Here is a 20373-nt window from a genome sequence, read left to right on the forward strand (position 1 = left end):
ACTGGTACCCTCTGTCATAGACCTTTGCCAGGTCTTGGAATGGTATCCCATTTGCTTGGATGTATGGTTGGGGAAGTGCTGTTAAGGATGAAATGTATGAAGCACATTCCCATTGAAATGCACCAAATTCTGACTGGGCTGGACAGACTACTTTAAAGGATGGTGTTACCCCTGGTTTGGGGGGGTTCCAAAAAAGGGGACATGATCTCAAGATACACAATAGGCCATTGTGGACTGGGATGAGAAGAAATTGTTCACTGAGAGGGTGGTAAACCTGTGGACTTTTCTACCACAAAAGCTCTTGAAACCATGTGACCAAACATGTTTAAGAAAAAAATAGATTTCCAGAGGTTAAGGTGTTAAGGGGAGAGAGGGGATGTATGGTTTTGAGATCGAGAATCAGTCATGATTATGTTGAATGGCAGGGTGAGCTCGATGGGCTGAATGCTCCTTTCTGTTTTCTATATGTTGCTGCCTGCTTGTGCCATGTGCCTGGAAACTGGGACATCCTGTCAGTCTGTAGGATGGGGGCAATTTGAATAGCCCGCAGCCCTCATTCTGATAATTCAAGATGGAGGTTGATGCATTTTTGGATGCTGTGTTGATTAGGTGGATAACTGAAGTTGAGGCAGATGATCGACCATGATGTTGTCGAATGGCGGAGCAGTGGGGCTGAATGGGCTTCCTCCTGTTCCAAGGTTATTGTGGTGCCATCACTAACTCTGCTCTCTTCTCTTCTCTCTTCTTTACCGTTGTTCTTCATTTCCCAGTTTTCCTTGTCAAATGAGCTTGTGGATGATAAGAAGTTGCCGCAGTCCTTGCTTGACATTACCTTGCTGAGAAATGAGAACACTCGGCTGAGGGAGCAGCTGGAGCACTTTAGAAACCAGGTTTGAATTCCTCAAATGCATTTCTCCTCCTGCTTCTCACAAAGCCTCACCCGGCTTAACACGGACCCAATAAGTGACGAAACCTTACAAATTCAATTCAACCCGAGGCTTGTGCTTGTTTTCTGTGAGGTCAGTGGGAATAGGGGTAGGTCCCATACCTTCAGGAAGGGGCGGGATTAGCTACAATCACTGGTTCTGGCCACTGTGCAGAAGTGCCCCACGGAAGCTTCACTGGTGATAACAGTATTGATTCCTGATGAAGGGCTCTTGCCCAAAACATCGATTTTCCTGCTCTTTTGATGTTACCTGACCTGCTATGCTTTTCCAGCACCACCCTAATCTTGACTCTAATCTCCAGCATCTGCAGTCCTCACTTTCACCCATAACAGGATTGAGTCCATCTGTATTGCTCTTGCTGCAGAATAGTTTGACCCTCACCATCCAGGCTGATGGAAACATCGGTCACCTTGATAGAATACATCTGATTTGATGGCAATCTCATCAACAAAGACCAACATTTTTGGCATGTAAACCTAACTGAAAAAAAGGTCAGGACACCCATCACAAATACTGTGTACAATGAAAACCCTAATGCAATGATCCTTGGCTAAACAGAATTGCCCCCAGTAATGCCACCCAACACCAAAGATGGTGGACAAAGGCATAGGAACTTGGAGGAGCTGTAGACCATTTAGCCCTTTGAGCCTGCCCTGCTATTCAATATGATCACGACTGATCATTCAATTCAGAACTCAGTTCCTGCGCTCTCTCTATAGCCTTTGATCCCTTTAGCCCTGAGAACTATATTCAACTTCTCGACATAAAATAACATTTTGGTGAAACTGTCCATGCTTTTTTCAAATAAATTGTTTATGCTTTTGTTTAGAGTGAATTTCTGAATTAATGGGGCAGGTTTATATCGAGTAGAACCCCAAATGTTATAAATTTGAGTTCTATTGGTTTAACAGTCTCGCTCAAGCCAGAAAATGTGACTGGCATACAGACCATAAACAGGACCAGAACCCACTAACTAACAGCATTGTGGATGTTCTTGCACCCCATGCTCTGCCATCAATTTCTCAAGGGCAGGGAAAATATACTGGCTTTGATAGCGACACCCACATCCCCTAGAAAGAACGTTTTCAAAAAGTGTTCATTTCAAGTGGCACATGAAGGCAATAAGACTGAAACTCTTGGATTCAATAGTTGTGTAACATGTATACTCCCCTCTGAGCCAGATAGATTCCCTCATGCCTCTCATCAATTAAATGCTGGTTTTTAATTAATTTTCAGCTTCGCGACTGTAAAGAAAGGGAGGATCACCTGGATGAGGTCATTAAAGCTTATGAGAAAATACGTTCTGAGAAGGATGACCTACATCAGCAATTAGAAGAAATGGTATGTGTTTAGTCCAATATTACAACTGATTTCTGCTTTTGATCTTTGGCATTGTCCTGTTGTTTGAAAATGAATTGCTGCTTGTCACAAGAAGGAAGCAGATAAAACAATGAATAGTGATAGTCCACTGATGTTCCATACATTGACTTCTACCTTATCTACTGTTAAAAGAAGTTGAAGGTTCATTGAGTTAAAGAACTGTTATTACATCGAATAAGTCACTGATTAAAATAACTTTAGCACTGGTTTGTTATTAATTGTAGCAGATTTTATTGGCATCCTTTTAAAAACAAATTACTCTCAGGAAGCTAAACATTTGGACACAAAATTGGTTTGTAGGTAGAAGACAGAAGGTGATGGTGGAGGGTTGTTTTTCTGACTGGAGGGTTCTGACCAGTGGTGTGCCACAAGGACCGGTGCTGGGTCCACTGATTTTTGTCATTTATACAAATGGTTTGGATTTAAATGCAGGATAATGGTTAAGTAGGTTTGCAGATAACACCAGAATTGGTGGTGTTGTGGACGATGAAGAGTACCATGGAACCATGATCAGATAGGCCGACGGGCTGAGGAGTGGCAGATGGAATTTAATTTAGATAAATGTGAGGTGTTGTGTTTTGGAAAGACAAATCAGGTTAGGACTTATACACTTAATGGTATGGTCTTGGTGAGTGTTACTGAATAAAGAGACCTTGAGGTGCAGGTTCACAGTTATTTGAAGGTGGAGTTACAAGTAGACAGGATAGTAAAGAAGGTGTTTGGTACACTTGCATTCATTGGTCAGTACATTCAGTATAGGATTTGGGATGTCATGTTATGATTGTACAGGATATTGGCTAGGCCACTTTTGGAATACTATGCGCAATTCTGGCCTCCCTGTTATAGGAAAGATGTTATTAAACCTGAAAGGGTGCAGAAAAGATTTACAAGGATGTTGCCAGGATTGAAGGGAGAAGCTGAATGGGCTGGGCCTTTTTTCCTGGAGCGTCTGAGATTGAAGGGTGACCTTTATAGAGGTTAATAAAATCATAAGGGGCATGGATAGGGTAAATAGACAAAGTCTTTTTCCCAGGATAGAGGAGTCCAAAACTAGAGGGTATAGAGTTAAGGTGAAAGGGGAAAGATTTAAGAGGGACCTAAGGGGCAACTGCCTGTGTGGAGTTTGCACATTCTCTCCATCTCTGCTTGTGTTTCCTTCGGGCACTCCCATTTCCTCCCACAGTCCAAAGTGTAGGTTAACTGGATTGGCCATGCTGAATTGCCCATTGTGTGCAGGGACGTGCAGGCTAAGTGGGTTAGCCATGGTAAATGTAGGATTACAGAGATAGGGGTGATTCTGGGTGGGTGCTCTTCGGAGGGTCAGTGTCAACTCAATGGGCTGGATGGCTTGTTTCCCCACTGTACGGTTTCTATGATCTTCTGCCTCAAATATCTCCAAATGTGCAAAGTCTTATTTGCCTACGCCTGAGGGAAGGAGAGTCAAATGTAGTGTCAGCTAGCTTGTTCCAGACAATGGATTGAATTTGGGAACTTCCTAGTTTGTCAGCAAGTACTTCTTTAGTAAGTGAGGGGACAGGTCAAGAAGATACTTACAACTCATTATCACTTCTGTAACACAGTGTCTCTGCAGCTGGTTCCAGTTTCCCTGGGGCCACTTTGTTGAAAATCATAGGTTTACAGCCAGCTTCAAGATGAATAGGCAGAAAATCACAGTGCCTGTACTCCCTGCTGGGCACCTAGAATTGGCCCTTATTTATTGGTAATGCTTTAAACTGGTTTGAAGTGTTTATTTTTGAGTGTGCGCTGTGTACAAAAGTCAAATTGTACTGAATAAAAATGTGCAAAAAAGACTTGGCAGTTATCTTCTTACTGATTTTAGATGTCAGTAAATAGTTCAAATTAGTCCTGGGAAGAATTGTAAAGATTATTGTGGTACTGACTCTAAAACTCAGGTGAAATTTGATGCTTTCCATTAGAATTTAAGGCTGAAGCTTGATATATGTAAACAGTGGAACGAGTAATATCTGATTATATTGATTAGATATTGATATCTCATCAAACAAACATACCACAATGACAGCTGTTACTGCCTATAAGCTCAGGTTATTGGAATGATTTCGTGTGGCATCCAATCCACACTGTATATTGGTGATAATTTTGGGCTATCATTTCAGGGATTCTGAGGTCCAGCATTGCCATGGCAACCTGCACAGCTTGTGGGCCAGCATCAGAAAAATGATCAACATCTGACTCAATAAATGTTTTTCAGTGAACAAGGGCTTGTCATCCCTATGATAAAAGCAAAATACTTGGGATGCTGGAAGTCTGAAATATAAATAGATAGACCTGGAAAAAACTCAGCAGGTCTGGCAGCATCAGAGAGAGAAACAGAGTTAACGTTTTGAGTCTGATATGACTCTTTCTTTGGAAATTTTAACTCTTAAGTTTCTCCAGCACTTCCTGTTTTTATTCCTGTCACCCCTCCCTGATCTCGGCAACGTGTGACTCTCTTCAATGCCCTTTGACATTGGTCAATTGTTAAAAGGAAACTGTTACCATTTGACTTCCCAAGTCTGACTGGACTTATCCCTGGAGATTTCCTTACATAACAATATGCCTCCAAGTACCCAGCCCCCAGACTCTTACCATTTGTTACCCAACTTTGTCCTTTCTGAGATCAATCAGGATATGAGTAAATTCTCTCCTTGCTATTCAACTCTGTAATACTTAACTGTCAGTCAAGTATCCTTTTTATTCTATGTCCAATATTTAGATAATGAATAACCAAAGGTATTCAATGAGAATGTTTGTTTTTATAAAGATACAATTTTCAAATGTTCTTATAATTTTTCTATAAGCTTAACTACTGCAATAGTATACAATCATCAAATGGTTAGAGCTTAGAAAGAGACCATTCAGCCCCATCACATCTCAACTGGCTCTCTGCAAGTGCAACTTAGCTAGTGCTGCAACAGTGCTTCCTGTAAGTAGCACTACAATTTATTTTCTCTCCCAGAAAATTATCTAGTTCCTTTTTGAAGGCCATGATTGAATCTGCCTCCATTACATTTTCAGTCTGTGCCTTCCAGATCTTAACCAAAAAGGTTTGATTGTCCTTTTTAATTTCCCCTTCAAATCCTGGGAATTTCAAGCTAAATAAAAATTGAAAGAACTGCAGATGCTATAAATCAGAAACAAAAATAGAAATTGCTGGAAATGCTCAGCAGGTCTGGCAGCATCCGTGGAGAGAAATCAGAGTTAACATTTTGTGTCGAGTGAACCTTCCTCAGGACTGCATTAATGTTATCTCTGATTTCTCTCCACAGACGCTGCTGGACCTGCTGAGCTTTTCCAGCAAATTATGTTTTTGTTTCTGAATTTCAAGCGAACCTTGGAGCATTGACAGCTCCATCAACTGATCGAAAGGCCCACCATCAAATTAAAGAAATTAATGTAACCTTTTGAAATTGTTAACACTGGTCACCATGGGATGATGAGTGCTGTATTTTTCAATGTTCAGAATATGCTTGAACATAGATGATTAGATTAGATTCTCTACAGTATGGAAACAGGACCTTTGGCCCATCAAAGTCCACACCAACTCTCCGAAGAGTAACCCACCCAGACCCATTCCCCTATTTCCCCCTGACGAATGCACCTAACACTATGCACAAATTAGCACGGCCAATTCACCTGACCTGCGCATCTTTGGATTGTGGGAGGAAACGGAGCACCCGGAGGAAACCCACGCAGACACGGGGAGAATGTGCAAACTTCACACAGACAGTCACCCAAGGTGGGAATTGAACCTGGGTCCTTGGTTCTGTGAGGCAGCAGTGCTAACCACTGAGCCACCATGCCGTACATCGCAGGACAGTTAGCATCTGATGACATGGAAGATGCAGCAGATTAATATCGCTGAACATTTCATCATTTTGAAATGAAATTAATTTCAACCGTATCTAGTTTTTCATTTTGGCCAACATCGATAGTGGAAGTGCACATGAGAATTTTATTTTTCCATCCTCGTTCTATTTTAGCAGCTGATGAGGGATAGATTTTGGGCCAATTGCTTCAAAGCTTCAAGCATATATCTAGTGAGCCCAGAGCAGACTGGGACATTAAACTAACCTGCTTTAAAGATTAAGTCTCAAGGTTTATGAATGTTCTCTATCAGAGTAACTGCACACAACCCTGAGGCAATGGAACAGGAATTTTGCAGGAATAGGTACATCTCCAGTTCATTGCTCCTCACAACAAAGTGATTATTTTTGCCATGTTATAGCTTTGAATTAGGCCAGTTGGTCAAACCTCTGTATTAAGGATGCTGTGCATGTGTGCCACTGTGCTAGCTACAGCTTGAAGCAGTGATTTCCTGAGACTGCACAGCATATGGTGCAAAGAGAATGCTAAAAATGGAGACAGTGGGAACTAAAAGGGTTGCAACCTCTGATATATAACCAACACTCAGTAAGGCAAACTTGACTTCATTTCAGCAGTGGGCCAGTTGGTAACGCATTATGAATCTCAAGGTTCTGGGTTCAGGTTCCACTCCAGGGCTTGAGTCCAATAATCACAACAGTGCAGTACTGAGGAGCACTCAACTGACTGAGGTGCTGTGTTTTGGATTGGATCTGAAACCAAGGCTCCATCTGCCTACTCAGATTCAATAGCACCATTTCAGAGTAGAGGAGCTATCCATAAGACCATAGGAGCAGAAATTGGACCATTTGGCCCATCGAGCCTGCTCCGCCATTTGATCATGGTTGTTATCCCTGATAACCTGGCTGAAACTTATCTTTCAATCAACAACACACAACAACAAACAATACAGATTAGCTGGTCATTATCACATTTTTGACTGTGAGATTTTACCGAGAGCAATTTAGCTGCTTGTATCTTCTATGTAACCACAGCAAGCATACCTCAAAAAGGAACCCATTGGCTATCAAGCACTTCAAGATGTCTGTGGTCATGAAACATGCAGTATCTTTTGTATTTTAGAGATCCAACTTTGATTTCATGAAAGGGACATTTTCCCTGCAATAGTCAACATTGGTGAAAGTCTCAGCCTTCAGTTTTCATAACTGGGGAAACAGAAAGACTTTCATGGCATCCCAAAGTGTTTTACGGTCGAAGAATTACTTTCCAAGTGTCGTGTAGGTATTGGACTGGGGAGAACAAAGTAAAAATCACATGATACTGGGTATAGTCCGATAAGCTTATTTGAAATCACAAGCTTTTGGAGTGCCCGTTCCTTCTTCAGACAGCTAGTGAGAGAGAATACATTGGAACAGAATTTATAAGTAAGTTTATAATAAGTTTGATCTTTTACTTATAAATTCTGTGTCCGATGTATCCTCTCTCACTATCTACTTGAACAAGGATCAGGGCTCTGAAAGCTGGAGTTTTCAAATAAACCTCATGAACTATAGCCTGGTTGTGTGATTTTTGACTTTTTCCAAGTGTAGTCACTGCTGTAATGAACAAAAGCAGTTGCTCACTTGTACACAGCAAGGTACTCAGCCCTGCATCACCAATCCCAAATCTAATCCCCTAAATCACCCCACAGGCCAGGTCCAACCTGACAGCTCATCAGTCACAACACCCCGCTCCAACCTGACCTCTGCACCTGACCTACCCAGTATACTTAACCACCTGTCACCTTACCACCTGGTGCCTAACTCCTCATCCAGCTGGCTGAAGAAGGGCTGATGCCCGAAACGTCGATTCTCCTGCTCCTTGGATGCTATCTGACCTGCTGTGCTTTTCCAGCAAGACACTTTCAGCTCTGATCTCCAGCATCTGCAGTCCTCACTTTCTCCTCGAAGATATCACCCCATTACCCACATAGCACCCAATTGCTCATAAACCTGACATTCTGTCCCATTAACCAGCTGGCACCCAACTGATCACTCACCTGGCATTTTAACCCATTGCCCACCTGACACCCTACCCCATTACCCACAGCACCCAACCCCTCATCCATCTGGCACCTGACTCCTCATCCACTTAGATATTATCCCATTAAGATAAAGTGAGGACTGCAGGTGCTGGAGAGTCAGAGATGAAAAGTGTGACACTGGAAAAGCACAGCAGGTCAGGCATCATCTGAGGAGCAGGAGAGTTGAAGTTTTGTGCATAAACCTTTCATCAGGAATGGCACTTTTCCAGCTCCACACTTTTTGATATATTGCCCCATTACCCACATAGCACCCAAATGATCATCCACCTAACACATTGCCCCATTACTCACCTGGCATTTTACCCCATTACCAAACAGGAAACCAACTTCTTACTAACCTGGCACGCTACCCCATTACCCACATAGCACCCAACCCCTCACCCACCTGTACCCGACCCCATTACCCAACTGACATCCAACTCCTCAAAAACCTGACACTTGGAGCCCTCACACATCTAGCATCCTGTTCTCTGTTAAGGACAATGATGGGTGGACACTAAATCATGACTTTGCCTGCAAACCCACATCCTGTGAATGAATATGAACAAAACATGTTTATTGAAATGACAACAATGCAACATTCTTCAGGAACTTTACACCCTGTCCTGGACTAGACTGTTTTCAGCTGGGGAGATCCCTGTCCTGGACAACTCAGGAGGCTTCTATTCTGGACCGGACCAGGTGGGAAATAGGGTTTTCAATCCTGATAAGCATATTTATGCTTAACTGTACAATTCAGCAGTAAGAAGTAAGACTGAATGAATATTACAGCTGATTACACAGGGCTATGCTATAAAGAGCCCTGTTTAGTTGGGCCTATGGTGCTATCAGATTGAGAGATATTACAATGAAAAAATATGATAGGTGTTATAATATGAGCATGCCTCTAAAGAGATAACAGAGCACTTGATAGTATTTACTTTCCTGGGGATTATAAACAGATCAGTACATTGAGAAGGAAGAAATAAAATGGAAAACAAAATGCCCAAAGAACTGTGGATGCTAGAAATCAGAAACAAATACAGAAATTGCTGGAAAAAACTCAGCAGGTCTGTCAACATCTGTGGAGAGAAAGCAGAGTTAATGTTTTGGGTCCAGTGACCCATCTCCAGAACTAGAATGGAGTTTCTTCAGAAATAGAATGGACTTGGATTTACATGGCACCCTTCATTAGCACAGACATCCAAAGCCGAGGAAGTAGTTTTGAAATATAATCATTATTATAATGAAAGAAACTCAGCAGCCAGTTTGCACATAGCAAGATCCCACAGAATGAGATGAATAAGTGGTGAGATAATTGTGTTTTTTCATTGATTTTAACCAGAGGTTAGACACTAGGGATAAACCCCAGCTCTTCAAAATTGAGCTATTGGATCTTTTCCATCATCTGATGAGGTAGATGAACCTGCAGCTTAACAGTTTATTTGAAAGGCAACACCTGTAATAATGCTATCTCCTTGGTCTGCACATCTGAATGACTCTCTGTGAAACATCTGCAATCCTCAATTGCCCAAATCTTCATCCAAAAGAAGTGCTGATTCACCAGTAATTTGGCAATCTCAATTAGAGATGGTGTGTGATGGAAAAGCACAGAACAACAACTGGATGCTTCTACAAGGTGGTTTAGTTACAGGGGATTTGACTCGTACACCTGAACTGGAAATTCTCCATTCCGAGAGCAGCAACCTCCCAGGGCACTGTCCCTTTACAGTTCAGTGACAACATGAAAAACATCAATCAGCTATTGTCTTACAAATTAGAGTTGTGTAGTCTTTATGGTACATAATAAGGCTGATCAAGACCATTCCAGCTCTCTGCAGAACAATCCAGTCAGTTCCATTTCCATGTTCTATCCCCACATTGCTCTCGAGTGTCATCCAAATTACTTTTGAAATCACCAACTGTGTTCGAATCTAGCACCCTCACAGGCAGCAGGTTCCAGATCCAGGACCAATCATAATACTATTGAATGGCATAATAGGCTCAAGGAGCCAAATGGCCTTCTCCTGCTCCTTTCTCTTATTGCTTTCTGGTCTTATCATTATCATTTGCTTCATCATAAAGTTCTTCCTTACACTGCCAGACCCTGTATCTTTCAACCTTGTACACCTGCCTTAAGTTTAGGGATTCTATGATTCTATACCTCCTTCTTGACGACACAGATATTTTGGCCTCAACCATTCCACAAACTCATCTGGGTAAAGAAATTTTAGGAGTGGATCCATTGCTTAGAATTTCAAGAACAGTTAGTGATGTGCGATAAAGTTTGGCCTTGTACAGCAAGAATGAATTTTTTAAAAACACAGGAAGAATAGTCCCTGAGAAAAGGATCTTGAAAGAGGGCCAGCACCAATTAAATGAACTCTGTAAGACTGAATGCCTTCACTAGATGAGCACAGTGCATAGGAAAAGTCAGATTAACCCGGTGGCTCAGTGGTTAGCACTGCTGCTTCACAGTGCCAAGGACTCAGGTTCGATTCCAGCATTGAGTGACTACCAGTGTGGAGTTGCATGTTCTCCCCATGTCTGCCTGAGTTTCCACCGGATGCTCCAGCTTCCTCCCACAGTCTAAACTTGTTAGAAATTCACCAACAATCCTTAGACAGCACTTTAGGACATTAAGCTGTCAGTCCTGTCCCTCCCTGAGCCATATTCTGTAGTTGCTATGATATCCCAGTCCCATGTTCCTAACCATGCCCTGAGTTCATCTGTCTTCATTGATGGTCACAGGTGAGGTGCCGGATGACTGGGAGTTGGCTAACGTGATGCCACTGTTTAAGAAGGGTGGTAAGGACAAGCCAGGGAGCTATAGACCAGGGAGCCTGATGTTGGTGGTGGGCAAGTTGTTGGAGGGAATCCTGAGGGACAGGATGCACATGTATTTGGAAAGGCAAGGACTGATTAGAGATAGTCAACATGACTTTGTACATGGGAAATCATGTCTCACAAACTTGATTGAGTTTTTTGAAGAAGTAACAAATAGAATTGATGAGGGCAGAGTGGTAGATGTGATCTATATGGACTTCAGTAAGGTGTTCGACAAAGTTCCCCATGGGAGACAGATGAGCAAGGTTAGATCTCATGTTACACAGGGAGAACTCACCATTTGGATACAGAACTGGCTCAAAGGTAGAAGACAGAGGGTGGTGGTGGAGGGTTGTTTTTCAGACTGGAGGCCTATGACCAGTGCCACATGGATCGGTGCTGGGTCCACTACTTTTCATCATTTATATAAATGATTTGGATGTGAGCATGAGGTATAGTTAATAAGTTTGCAGATGACACCAAAATTGGAGGTGTAGTGGACAGCGAAGAAGGTTACCTCAAATTACAGCAGGATCTTGACCAGATGGGCCAATGGGTTGAGAAGTGGCAGATGGAGTTTAATTTAGATAAATGTAAAATGCTGCATTTTGGGAAAGCAAATCTTAGCAGGACTTTCACACAAAATGGTAAGGTCCTAAGGAGTGTTGCTGAACAAAGAGACCTTGGAGTACAGCTTCATATGTCCTTGAAAGTGGAGTCGCAGGTAGATAGGATAGTGAAGAAGGCGTTTGGTATGCTTTCCTTTTTTGGTCTGAGTATTGAGTACAGGAGTTGGGAGGTCATGTTGCGGCTGCACAGGACATTGGTTAGGCCACTATTGGAATATTGCGTGCAATTCTGGTCTCCTTCCTATCGGAAAGATGTTGTGAAACTTGAAAGGTTTCAGAAAGATTTACAAGGATGTTGCCAGGGTTGGAGGATTTGAGCTTTAGGGAGAGGTTGAATAGGCTGGGGCTGTTTTCCCTGGAGCATTGGAGGCTGAGGGGTGACTCTATAGAGGTTTATAAAATCATGAGGGACATGGAAAAGATAAATAGACAAAGTCTTTTCCCTGGGGTGGGGGAGTCCAGAACTAGAGGGCATAGGTTTAGGATGAGAAGGGAAAGAAAGAGACCTAAGGGGCAACTTTTTCACACAGAGGGTGGTACGTGTATGGAATGAGCTGCCAGAGGAAGTGATGGAGGCTGATACAATTGCAACATTTAAAAGGCATCTGGATGGGTATATGAATAGGAAGGGTTTGGAGGGATATGGTCCAGGTGCGGGCAGGTGGGACTAGATTGGGTTGGGATATCTGGTTGGCATGGATGATTTGGACCGAAGGGTCTGTTTCTGTGCTGTATATCTCTGTGACTCTATGACAAGGGCAGCAGATATATGGAGACAATGACGCCACCACTTGCATGTTCCCCTCTTATGCATTCATTACCCTGACTTGGAAGTATATTACCATCCCTTCACTGCTGCTGGGTCAAAAATCTGGAATTCTCTCTGTAATGGCATTGCAGGTCTACATTTCAAGAAGGCAGCTCACAACCACCTTCTAAAGGCCAACTAGGGATGGGCAATAAAATACTGGTCAGCCAGTGATGTCTAAGCCCACAAGTGAATAATAAAAAAAGGTCAGTTGGCCATGCTAAATTGTCTGTAGTGACTAAGGATGTACAGGTTAGATGGATTGGCCATGGTAGATGTGGGGCTTATGGGGATTAGGTATAGGTCTGGGTGGGTTGCTATTGGAGGGTTTTTGCAGCTTTGATGGGCTGAATGGTCTCTTTCTGTACTATAGGAGTTCTACAAAAATAAATAAAACAGTCTTCAATCCATTCAATGGGGAAGACTGAGATTTAGAAGACTTCCCATGATTTGTGGAATGAGGCAGATGTGAGGAAGACATGAATAATCAAGAAACCTATCCAAATGTTTTGGCGACGCTGGTTCAAGTCTCACCGCTGGTGTAATTTCAATTCAATTAATCATTCTGGAATGAAATGCCCGAAGTGACCATTGTCTTTTTTTAAAAAAAGCTCATCCGGTTTGTATTGTCCTTTAAGGAAGGAAATCTGCCCTCCTTACCTAGCCTGGCCTACATATGACTTCAAATGACAATGAGATGGTTAGTGCTTAACCACCCTCTGAAATGGCTGAGAAAACTGCTTGTTACAAGATAAATGAGCAGAATGTGCTGGCTTTCCCTGTGACATTACATCCCATGGAAGAATAAAGAAAGCAAATTATGCTCATGTCTACTTTCTTCAGCATGTTTTCCTCAGAGTAATGACTAGCCTGAGGAGCAGCACTCTACGTGAAGCGTGTCTCATCAGTTGTCTCTCCTGCTCTAATTGCCTGACACAGGCAGATTTGAAGGATTTGTTGCTCAATAATTAGTTTGTTTGACTACACTATTGGAACATCTTGGTAGCCAGCAGGTGTTTGTAGTGGGATTTGAACCTGGTTCGCACGACCCACGACTCCATGAGACCTTCTCTCATCCAGGCAGCTGATGCTCCCTGCCTCTAATCTGTGACTTTATTTTTCTCTCCAACAGACGGTGCTGGCCGAGGATCACATCTCCACGATTCAGAGCTTGGAGCAAGCTCTGAGGCTGAGGGACAGTTCAGTTCAGATACTCAACGATCAGCTCCAGGCAAAAAATGAACAAATTATCCAGCTGAGCCCAACACGTAGAAGTCCTTACGGTATTGTGTCATTATCCATCTGTTCACAGAGGCCTTACCTTGTAGCTAAAGCAACAGTGGGTTCCAGAGAATAGGACAGGCAGACTTCAGGCGCAATATGTATTGAAGAGCAGCCAAATATAAGATGCAGTAAACCACTGGTGGCAAAGATTGAGTGTTTCATATTCTGAAGGATAAAGAAGTTCTCATTTTTTTAGGAGAAGGTGGAAGGGTGACCTAATGAAGGTTTTTAAAATTAAGAATGTTTTTGATAAGATAGGCACAGAGAGAGTTTGTCACTGGGGAAGAGGATAACTAGAATCCATCAACGTAAAACTCACCAGAAAAATAATCCAATCAGGAATTCAGAAGAAAGCCCAGGACCCAGAGAGTATTGAGAATGTGGAACTAACTGTAACAGAGAGTAGCTAAAGAAAGACTTGCATGTAAAAAGAAAAATTCTTCATGACAAGCAAATGTCTCAGTGTTCTCTAGTAAGTGACATACTTTAAAGATGTCCAGGGATGTGCAGGCTTGGTGAACTAGCCACGGGAAATGCAAGGTTACAAGGACTGGGTGGGATGCACTTTGGAGGGTCGGCGTGGACTCAGTGGACTGAATGGCCTGCTTCCACACTGTAGTGATTCTATGATTAATAGAACTATCCCATTTCCTTTTCCTTTTTGCCTATCGTTCTGGAATATTGAATACTCTGAATATTGAGTTCCTAGTCTTGATCACCATGCAATTACATCTTTGTAATAGCTATCAAACCATATTTATTTCTCACAATTTGTACCATCAACTCATCTATCTTGATAAAAAAGATGTGTGCATTCATATAAGGAGGCTTAAGCTTTAACCTTTTCACCATAATTACTTACTTGGTTCTAATTTCTGCTGTAATTTTCTGCATTTATTTTCTGCCCCTTCCTGTTTTGTTTTGATTATTACTTGCCTCTTTGTTACCATAAGACCATAAGACCATAAGACATAGGAGTGGAAGTAAGGCCATTCGGCCCATCGAGTCCACTCCGCCATTCAATCATGGCTGATGCGCATTTCAGCTCCACTTGCCAGCGTTCTCCCCGTAGCCCTTAATTCCTCTAGACAACAAGAACCTATCAATCTCGGCCTTGAAGACATTTAGCGTCCCGGCTTCCACTGCACTCCGTGGCAATGAATTCCACAGGCCCACCACTCTCTGGCTGAAGAAATGTCTCCGCATTTCCGTTCTGAAATGACCCCCTCTAATTCTAAGGCTGTGTCCACGGGTCCTAGTCTCCTCGCCTAACAGAAACAATTTTCTAGCATCCACCTTTTCAAAGCCATGTATTATTTTGTACGTCTCTATTAGATCTCCCCTTAATCTTCTAAACTCCAACGAATACAATCCCAGTATCCTCAGCCGTTCCTCATATGCTAGACCTGTCATTCCAGGGATCATCCGTGTGAATCTCCGCTGGACACGTTCCAGTGCCAGTATGTCCTTCCTGAGGTGTGGGGACCAAAACTGGACACAGTACTCCAAATGGGGCCTAACCAGAGCTTTATAAAGTCTTAGTAGTACATCTCTGCTTTTATATTCCAACCCTCTTGAGATAAGAGACAACATTGCATTCGCTTTCTTAATCACAGACTCAACCTGCATGTTTACCTTTAGAGAATCCTCGACTAGCACTCCCAGATCCCTTTGTGCTTTGGCTTTATTAAGTTTCTCACCATTTAGAAAGTAGTCCATTCCTATATTCTTTTTGCCAAAGTGCAAGACCTCGCACTTGCTCACGTTAAATTCCATCAGCCATTTCCTGGACCACTCTCCCAACCTGTCTAGATCCTTCTGTAGCCTCCCCACTTCCTCAGTACTACCTGCCTGTCTACCTAACTTTGTATCATCGGCAAACTTCGCTAGAATGCCCCCGGTTCCCTCATCCAAATCATTAATATATAATGCGAACAGCTGTGGCCCCAGCACCGAACCCTGCGGGACACCGCTCGTCACCGGCTGCCATTCTGAAAAAGAACCTTTTATCCCAACTCTCTGCCTTCTGTTAGATAGCCAATCCTCAATCCATCCCAGCAGCTCACCTCGAACACCGTGGGCCCTCACCTTGCTCAGCAGTCTCCCGTGTGGCACCTTATCAAAGGCCTTTTGAAAGTCCAGATAGACCACATCCACTGGGTTCCCCTGGTCTAACCTACTTGTTACCTCTTCAAAAAATTCCAACAGGTTTGTCAGGCATGACCTCCCTTTACTAAATCCATGTTGACTTGTTCTAATCAGACTCTGCTCTTCCAAGAATTTAGAAACCTCATCCTTAATGATGGATTCTAGAATTTTACCAACAACCGAGGTTAAGCTGATTGGCCTATAATTTTCCATCTTTTGCCTTGATCCTTTCTTGAACAAGGGGGTTACTACAGCCATCTTCCAATCGTCCGGGACCTTTCCTGACTCCAGTGACTCTTGAAAGATCTCAACCAATGCCTCTGCTATTTCCTCAGCAACCTCTCTCAGAACTCTAGGGTGTATCCCATCGGGGCCAGGAGATTTATCAATTTTAAGACTTTTAAACTTTTCTAGCACTATCTCTTTCGTAATGGCAACCATACTCAACTCAGCCCCGTGACACCCTTTAATTTTTGGGATATTACTCCTGTCTTCCACTGTGAAAACTGACGCAAAGTACTTGTTAAGTTCTCCTGCTATTTCCTTATCTCCCATCACTAGGCTCCCTGCATCAGTTTGAAGTGGCCCAATGTCTACTTTTGCCTGTCGTTTGTTTCTTATGTAATATTATTTCTAATATTACTTTCTTTTAAGAAATTATCTGAGATAAAAACAGAAGTTGGAAGAAACCCTCAGCAATATCTCTACAGATAGAGAAATAGAGTTAACATAGTTAACATTAGAGTTTAAGATTTTCAGTTGTTCGTTTTAAATATGAGACAGATAGTTTTTTTTGTTAAGCAGAGGTATTAAGGGATGTGGGCCAAAGGCAGGTATATGGAATCAGCCCACAGATCAACCATGATCTCATTGAATGGTGGAACAGACTAGAGGGGCTGAATGGCCTACTCCTGTTCCTATGTAACTTTTAAGATCAATGTATAGCCCAAATAATGAATACCTTCTAGAAAATCCACATGTCGCTTAACTTCTTCACAATTTGAATGATTGACTGGTTGGTTTCATCCCTAAGAGTGTTTGCTGTGCATTGAATCTGATCATTGTGTTAAGTTGCAGGGGTGGAGAGTCCCAGACACCAGCAGAACTGCAGGGTGGTCGATCCCCAGCTCGATGAGCTGGAAGTTCAGAGGTTGCAGGAGAAGGTGGACGAACTCCAGAGGAAGCTGCACAGTTGCCAGTGGCGGGAAAGACAGTACAAAGAGGAGTGCGACCGCTTACAGTCTCAGCTGAGCCAGCAGAGTCTACAGGAGAGTTGTGCACAGGTTAGTGAGGAAGAGCAGGCATCTTTTCTTTCAAGAAAGTTGAGCTGAGAGGCTCTCTCATTTGAAGAACTCAGTCACACAGACCAGATATTTTAAGGGTGGAGTTACAATAGGTTTAAAGCCCAGACATACTGGGGAAAGCTAACAATGAAGATGGTGTCAGCACCTTGGGTTTGCAGAACCTTCTCACTGATAGACAGTTTTTCTTATTTCAAAAAATACTTTATCCTTAAAAATGTCATCAGAAATATATGGTCGTCACAAATGCATTTTGGTTCTGTACAGTAACATATGAGGATACTAGCAAGCACCGGAGATTGACTCTATCCGACAAATGAACCAAAGGCATCTTTTACTTATACACAACAATATATATGTGCATTTGAGGCACCAGAAGGGTCCAATAACTGAACGGTTCCCCATTTGGCAAGACTGCTGTGAAAGCACAATGTTATTAGCACAAAGTTCATAAAGCCAATAGCACAAAGCATGAAACTTATATAACCATTATAAATATGGTCATTGATATTTTTAAAACAGTTTGTAATGCACTGAAGTGGACATAATATAGAGTGGTTTCAATTTTAAAAATTGTCCGTATGTTGCATTCTGTTGTTGCACTTAATCTTTCTCCCATGTTCAATGCACATACAATCAGCATTCAAGTTTTAAAGTTAATGAACTCAGTGATAAAGATGTCCTTTTACAAAGTGCTGAGACTGTGTAACTCCAGCAGTAGTTGAACTTCTCATGGATTCACACAACAGGCAGTGGTTTAAAGAGGAGCAGCACTGAACCTTACCTGGAACCCCCTGTCATGATTGACCCCAGCAGAAATTGAACCAGATCAAGGGAACACTGATAAGTTGGTCTGATTATTTTCTTCCTTTGTTTTTGTTTGTTTAAATCTTCATCGTCTCTCCATCCCTCCTCCCTGCCACAGGAGCCAAGCCACGACCCCCATGACATGGAGTGGATAAAGAACACAGAAGAAGAACAGTAAGTGTTTAATCAGAGTGCCTCCATTCTCCTTTCTGCTCTGCTTTTCTTAGTTTATGTAATTTTGCCTCTCTCATGTCCTTTCTTTATTCGTACTTGGGAGGTGACTGCTGTTGTCAATGCCAGCATTTGTTGTCCATGGAATGGGTCTTGAACCCATGATTTTACAGAGGTGTAGGACTGCCTGGTGCCTCATGTATTCACCTTGGCAATAAGTCACGGGGGGATATATGAGGGACATCACAGCCCAAACTGTTCATAATCACGGTCGGGGAATGACACTTGTATAAAAGGTAACAATTGGGTCAATGTCCATATTTTATTTTCGATAAATTCTTGGGCAAGCAAATTCTCTGACATTTGTTACCCGAGCCCTAGTTATCAGCGATTTGATACAGCTGCTTTTTTAGAGTCCCTTCAGTCGGAAATTAATGTTACAAGTCAGACTGCATTTGGAGAAGAATGGAAATGGAGCCAATCTTTATTCAGTCTCACACTTATTTGAAGAATCAATCATTACAGGTATATATTTAGCTCACCAGAGTTTCATTAAGTTTCTCATTGTAGAAAAACTTAATCAACCTAATCAGAGGTTGTATGAGCCATCTCTGGAGTAGTTGGTACTTGAATCCAGGCCTCCTGGCTTAGAGGTCGAAATACACCATTGCACCACAAGAGCTCTAGTGTTTGTCTTCTTATGCATTCCAGTAAACCATTAGTTCACAGCAACCACATTGGTGTGGGACTGGATTTGCATAAAGGCGAGATTGAGAAAGGATGACAGTGTTTTTTCCCAAAAGGGAACAAATTGGGTTCTTATGACAATGCAACAAGAATTATAATCACTTTTTCCAGAAGCCAGACTGATAAGTTTCGCTATTTTTAAACCACATGGTAGGATTTGAACTCTCACAATATTGTGGGCTACTAATCCATTGCCATAAAAACTGCCCCATTGAATCCTAGTCCACATATGTATGTCCCATTGATGGCCATTGAGCATTGTTCCCCAGCTGTTGTTATTGTATTCTTACCTGATTCAAGTGCAGGCAACTTTAGTTCAATTATTCAAGCCCGTCCTTGCCCAATGCCCAAATCTAACCAGCAGCAATATAATAAGCAAAATAAGTCTAGAGACTACACACCACATCAACAGCCATTGATGGCCACCTTGACCGTCAGAATACATTTCAATGTAAATACAAGTTCATATAGACTCAGAAAGGTATTTCGATGAAACGCTGGCCTTTTGTCTTAGACTGTACACTTATCATTGAATAATCTTCCACCCATGTAAGAATTCATTTAAACTGGAAGTACTTGAGGTGATAAACAAGACACAGGGTGTTACTCTTGGATTAAGAGTATTGCATACAGTTTTGGTCCCTTTACTTGAGGAAGGATATAATTGCATCAGAGGTAGTCCAGAGAAGGTTCATTAGTTTAATTCCAGAGATGTAATATTTGTTTTGTGAGGAAAGAGTGAGCGGTTTAGGTCTATATTTACTCGGATTTAGAAGAATGAAAGGAGATGTAATTGAGATGATACAAGATGATAAAAAGGATTGACAAAATAGATGGAAAGCAGATGTTTTCCTTGTGGGGCGATCTAGAATCAGAAGTCATAGTTTTGGGCTAATGGGTAGCAGATTGAAAACAGAGGTAAGGAGGAATCACTTCTCTCAGTGTTGTGAATGTGTGGGATTCACTACCCCAGAGTGCGGTGGATATTGAATAAATATAAGGGGAGATTTTAAAATTAATAACAGCTTAAAGAGTTAGGGAGAACGGACAGAGAAGTGGAACTGATGGTGAGATGAGATCAGGAGGAGAAAGTGAGGACTGCAGATGCTGCAGATCAGAGTTGAAAGTATAGTGCTGGAAAAGCGCAGCAGGTCAGGCAGCATCTGAGGAGCAGGAGACTCGACTTTTAGGATAAAAGCCCTTCATCAGGAAGGGCTTATGCCCGAAATGTCAATTCTCCTCCTCCTCAGATGCTGCCTGACCTGCTGTGCTTTTCCATCACTACACTCTCGACAAATGATCAGCCATGATTGTATTAAACGACCGAGCAGGTTTCTGGGGCGTACTCCTGCTGCTAGTTAGACCATAAGGTATAGGAACAAATTTAGGCCATTCAGACCATTGAGTCAACACTCTGCCA

The 20373-nt window shown here is 42.3% G+C and overlaps 1 protein-coding gene across 3 annotated transcripts in view; it reads left to right on the forward strand.

Moving 5' to 3' along the window:
• The window catches only part of LOC140465730 (TANK-binding kinase 1-binding protein 1-like), a 131942-nt gene that overhangs the window by 17870 nt on the left and 93699 nt on the right, over nucleotides 1–20373 (forward strand). For 2 of the 3 annotated variants that reach the window (XM_072561397.1, XM_072561398.1), the window contains 5 exons: nucleotides 771–890; nucleotides 2184–2288; nucleotides 13628–13778; nucleotides 16999–17210; nucleotides 18154–18209. In XM_072561397.1, coding sequence (XP_072417498.1) covers nucleotides 771–890; nucleotides 2184–2288; nucleotides 13628–13778; nucleotides 16999–17210; nucleotides 18154–18209 — 644 coding nt within the window. The remainder of the gene's footprint in view (nucleotides 1–770; nucleotides 891–2183; nucleotides 2289–13627; nucleotides 13779–16998; nucleotides 17211–18153; nucleotides 18210–20373) is intronic. The other variant, XM_072561399.1, reaches the window with a different exon arrangement.

The sequence above is a fragment of the Chiloscyllium punctatum genome, chromosome 42, assembly GCF_047496795.1.
Source record: "Chiloscyllium punctatum isolate Juve2018m chromosome 42, sChiPun1.3, whole genome shotgun sequence".
Lineage (NCBI taxonomy): Eukaryota > Metazoa > Chordata > Chondrichthyes > Orectolobiformes > Hemiscylliidae > Chiloscyllium > Chiloscyllium punctatum.